This window comes from Eucyclogobius newberryi, unplaced genomic scaffold, assembly GCF_026437365.1.
Source record: "Eucyclogobius newberryi isolate DKJ021-1_F unplaced genomic scaffold, fEucNew1.0.hap1 SCAF_4, whole genome shotgun sequence".
Taxonomy (NCBI): Eukaryota; Metazoa; Chordata; class Actinopteri; order Gobiiformes; family Gobiidae; genus Eucyclogobius; species Eucyclogobius newberryi.
The window spans coordinates 39,023,671-39,028,670 of NW_027316056.1; the positions used below are offsets into that span (position 1 = coordinate 39,023,671).

At 53.4% G+C, this 5,000-nt stretch overlaps 1 protein-coding gene across 1 annotated transcript in view; it reads right to left on the minus strand.

The window, feature by feature from the left end:
• Positions 1-4,632: 4,632 nt before the first annotated feature.
• The window catches only part of LOC140378039 (collagen alpha-1(V) chain-like), a 30,901-nt gene continuing 30,533 nt past the window's right edge, over positions 4,633-5,000 (minus strand). Inside the window, exons 6-7 of the mRNA XM_072463669.1 lie at positions 4,891-5,000; positions 4,633-4,727 (exon numbers count right to left, since the gene is read on the minus strand). The exon at positions 4,891-5,000 is cut by the window's right edge and continues 131 nt beyond it. Coding sequence (XP_072319770.1) covers positions 4,633-4,727; positions 4,891-5,000 — 205 coding nt within the window. The remainder of the gene's footprint in view (positions 4,728-4,890) is intronic.

The window sequence follows — 5,000 nt, forward strand, 5'->3', positions numbered from 1 at the left end:
ACACAGCCAGGACAACGACCCTCAGCACACAGCCGGGACAATGACCCTCAGCACACAGCCAGGACAATGACCCTCAGCACACAGCCAGGACAACAACCCTCAGCACACAGCCAGGACAATGACCCTCAGCACACAGCCAGGACAATGACCCTCAGCACACAGCCAAGACAATGAACCTCAGCACACAGCCAGGACAATGACCCTCAGCACACAGCAGGACAATGACCCTCAGCACACAGCCAGGACAACAACCCTCAGCACACAGCCAGGACAATGACCCTCAGCACACAGCCAGGACAACAACCCTCAGCACACAGCCAGGACAATGACCCTCAGCACACAGCCAAGACAATGACCCTCAGCACACAGCCAAGACAATGACCCTCAGCACACAGCCAAGGACAATGACCCTCAGCACACAGCCAGGACAATGACCCTCAGCACACAGCCAGGACAACAGACCCTCAGCACACAGCCAGGACAATGACCCTCAGCACACAGCCAAGACAATGACCCTCAGCACACAGCCAGGACAATGACCCTCAGCACACAGCCAGGACAACAACCCTCAGCACACAGCCAGGACAATGACCCTCAGCACACAGCCAAGACAATGACCCTCAGCACACAGCCAGGACAATGACCCTCAGCACACAGCCAGGACAACAACCCTCAGCACACAGCCAGGACAATGACCCTCAGCACACAGCCAAGACAATGACCCTCAGCACACAGCAAGACAATGACCCTCAGCACACAGCCAAGACAATGACCCTCAGCACACAGCCAAGACAATGACCCTCAGCACACAGCCAGGACAATGACCCTCAGCACAGAGCCAGGACAACAACCCTCAGCACACAGCCAGGACAATGACCCTCAGCACACAGCCAAGACAATGACCCTCAGCACACAGCCAAGACAATGACCCTCAGCACACAGCCAAGACAACGACCCTCAGCACACAGCCAAGACAATGACCCTCAGCACACAGCCAAGACAATGACCCTCAGCACACAGCCAAGACAATGACCCTCAGCACACAGCCAAGACAACGACCCTCAGCACACAGCCAAGACAACAACCCTCAGCACACAGAGCCAAGACAACGACCCTCAGCACACAGCCAAGACAACGACCCTCAGCACACAGCCAAGACAACAACGAGCCTCAGCACACAGCCAAGACAATGACCCTCAGCACACAGCCAAGACAACGACCCTCAGCACACAGCCAAGACAACAACCCTCAGCACACAGCCAAGACAACGAGCCTCAGCACACAGCCAAGACAATGACCCTCAGCACACAGCCAAGACAACAACCCCTCAGCACACAGCCAAGACAACGAGCCTCAGCACACAGCCAAGACAATGACCCTCAGCACACAGCCAAGACAATGACCCTCAGCACACAGCCAAGACAATGACCCTCAGCACACAGCCAAGACAACAACCCTCAGCACACAGCCAAGACAACGAGCCTCAGCACACAGCCAAGACAACAACCCTCAGCACACAGCCAAGATAATGACCCTCAGCACACAGCCAAGACAACGACCCTCAGCACACAGCCAAGACAACGACCCTCAGCACACAGCCAAGACAACAACCCTCAGCACACAGCCAAGACAACGACCCTCAGCACACAGCCAAGACAATGACCCTCAGCACACAGCCAAGACAACAACCCTCAGCACACAGCCAAGACAACGACCCTCAGCACACAGCCAAGACAATGACCCTCAGCACACAGCCAAGACAACAACCCTCAGCACACAGCCAAGACAACGAGCCTCAGCACACAGCCAAGACAATGACCCTCAGCACACAGCCAAAACAACGACCCTCAGCACACAGCCAAGACAACGACCCTCAGAACACAGCCAAGACAACGAGCCTCAGCACACAGCCAAGACAACCACCCTCAGCACACAGCCAAGACAATGACCCTCAGCACACAGCCAAGACAACCACCCTCAGCACACAGCCAAGACAACGAGCCTCAGCACACAGCCAAGACCACGACCCTCAGCACACAGCCAAGACAACGACCCTCAGCACACAGCCAAGACAACGAGCCTCAGCACACAGCCAAGACAACCACCCTCAGCACACAGCCAAGACAACGACCCTCAGCACACAGCCAAGACAACGACCCTCAGCACACAGCCAAGACAACGACCCTCAGCACACAACCAAGACAATGACCCTCAGCACACAGCCAAGACAACGAGCCTCAGCACACAGCCAAGACAATGACCTTCAGCACACAGCCAAAACAACGACCCTCAGCACACAGCCAAGACAACGACCCTCAGCACACAGCCAAGACAACGAGCCTCAGCACACAGCCAAGACAACGAGCCTCAGCACACAGCCAAGACAATGACCCTCAGCACACAGCCAAGACAACCACCCTCAGCACACAGCCAAGACAACGAGCCTCAGCACACAGCCAAGACCACGACCCTCAGCACACAGCCAAGACAACGACCCTCAGCACACAGCCAAGACCACGACCCTCAGCACACAGCCAAGACAATGACCCTCAGCACACAGCCAAGACAACCACCCTCAGCACACAGCCAAGACAACGACCCTCAGCACACAGCCAAGACAACGACCCTCAGCACGCAGCCAAGACAACAACCTTCAGCACACAGCCAAGACAACCACCCTCAGCACACAGCCAAGACAATGAACCTCAGCACACAGCCAAGACCACGACCCTCAGCACACAGCCAAGACAACCACCCTCAGCACACAGCCAAGACAATGACCCTCAGCACACAGCCAAGACAACCACCCTCAGCACACAGCCAAGACAACGACCCTCAGCACACAGCCAAGACAATGACCCTCAGCACACAGCCAAGACCACGACCCTCAGCACACAGCCAAGACAACCACCCTCAGCACACAGCCAAGACAACGACCTTCAGCACTTAGCCAAGACAACCACCCTCAGCACACAGCCAAGACAACCACCCTCAGCACACAGCCAAGACAACCACCCTCAGCACACAGCCGGGAGAACAAAGGAGTGGCCACAAGACAAAGGAGTGGCCACAGGACAACTCTGTGAATGTCCTTGAGTGGCCCAGAGGCCACACTTGAACCCTATTGAACACCTCTGGAGGGATCTGAAACTGATGCTCACCATTCAAACTCATCGGGTTTAGAGGTTCTGCAGAAGAATGAATAAACTGTCCATAAACATGAGTGTGATCTTCATGACACTGAAGAAGACTGAGGCTGAGACCAGAGCAAAAGGAGCTTCAGCGACGTGTGAATAATTATGTAGCAGGGATTTTGTGTTTTTGATTTGAATACATTTACAAAGGATTAAGTTGTTTTAATCAGTTTGTCATCTTCAAAAGGACAGTGTGAGTGATGCAGGTGCTGCAGTGGGACAAGGTCCAAACCTGAGCTGCTGGTTCCGGAGCTCAGATGAAGGAGCGGCAGAAACGCTCCTGAACATGTTTAAACCCAACGAGTGAAAACACCGTTGTAACAGCCAAAGATCGAGACTCAAATGATCTCCACTTCAAACGGAAGCTGTTTCTGAAGCCTCTGGAGCAAACGCCTGGGCTCTTTGTGAAGCGGAGACTCTTGTGTCTGATTTACGAGCGATGCACGATTGTTTGGGAGATAATGAGGAGTAAAGCAGAATGGAGTCCTGACGTTTCACTGTTACGGCCAAATATGTCAAATTTACATTTCTGTGCGTGTAATCAAGCAAACATAACAAATATTCTATCTGAATTCAACTTTATTCAGCAAATCACAAAAAGATTCTTCGCAATTCCAAGTTTGTGGCTGAAGCTCGAGCAAACGGGAACGATCTTTCCTCATTTGTTTGACTTCTCTGCAAAGCTTCTTCTGTAGCTTGAGTTACAGCTTTCTGTTTATGTTGAACGGGCTCAGGAGCTTCATAGTTTCATTTCATCGGATGTTTCACAAAAAGGACTAAATGAGGAAAACTCCAGGAGCTCCAAACTGTGCACGTTATCTTTGCGTCTATGAGAAAAAGACACTTGAGCCCCCCGTGTGAAGGTGTGGGCGGGGCCAACAAAAACACAAACTTCGATCATCAAACCGCCACATAAAAGGAAGACAAATCTTTCAGTCCGATCGAGTCTCGCAACCGCCGAGAAATCAAACTGTTGGTCGATCCAGCTGAGCGAAAAGCACAAACGCACGAAGCGCTCGAGCTCAGCGAGTTTGGCGAAAGATCTGACCGTGACTTTTTTTGTTTGTTTTCTGATTTGTTGTGATTGTAAAATTTGGTTTCGACTTTTCAAACTCGCCCAGGAGCATTTACCCAGTGAGCAAAATACGATCCTTGCGAACCAAGAATCCCATACACTTCAGAACACGTCCGTCGAAAGTACAAAAAGACATAAAGACAAGAACATTCTACGATCTGCATAATCGCTGCGCGTGAGGGCTCTGGTCCAAGCTGAACGCTCTCGACGCTGCAATTTAACGACCTCGAGATTACAAACAGCGGCCCGAGAGTGACTCAGCTCGACGCACAAACACATGTCGCCGTTGGTGTCAGCCGAGCGTTGTTTCTGCTGCGGCAACGGACACAAGACAACACGCTCTCAAAACCACAAAGCAGAGCGTCAGCCCCTTTGAACCGTGAGCCAGATGACGTCGATAGCTCCGGGAGTGGAAACCGAACAACGTCTCCGCGCGGTAAGAAGCGCTGCCAGAAACGCTGCGCAACAAAACATCTACGCTGCGAGGAGACGTTTAGCCGAAGCCAAGAAAACAGAGCAGAAACGGCGCTGGATCGGTTCCTCCTGGACACGGTGTTGAAGCCCATTCATGTTTGTGTACGTCACAGACACTTCCTGGTCTGTGTGAGTCTCCCCGTCCACCCTCCCCCCGCCCGGGCCTCCCCTGCCTGGCCTCCCTGCCGGGCCTCCGCAGCCGGGCCTCTTCGTCCACCCTCCCCCCGTCGGGCCTCCCCTGCCGGGCCTCCCCGCCG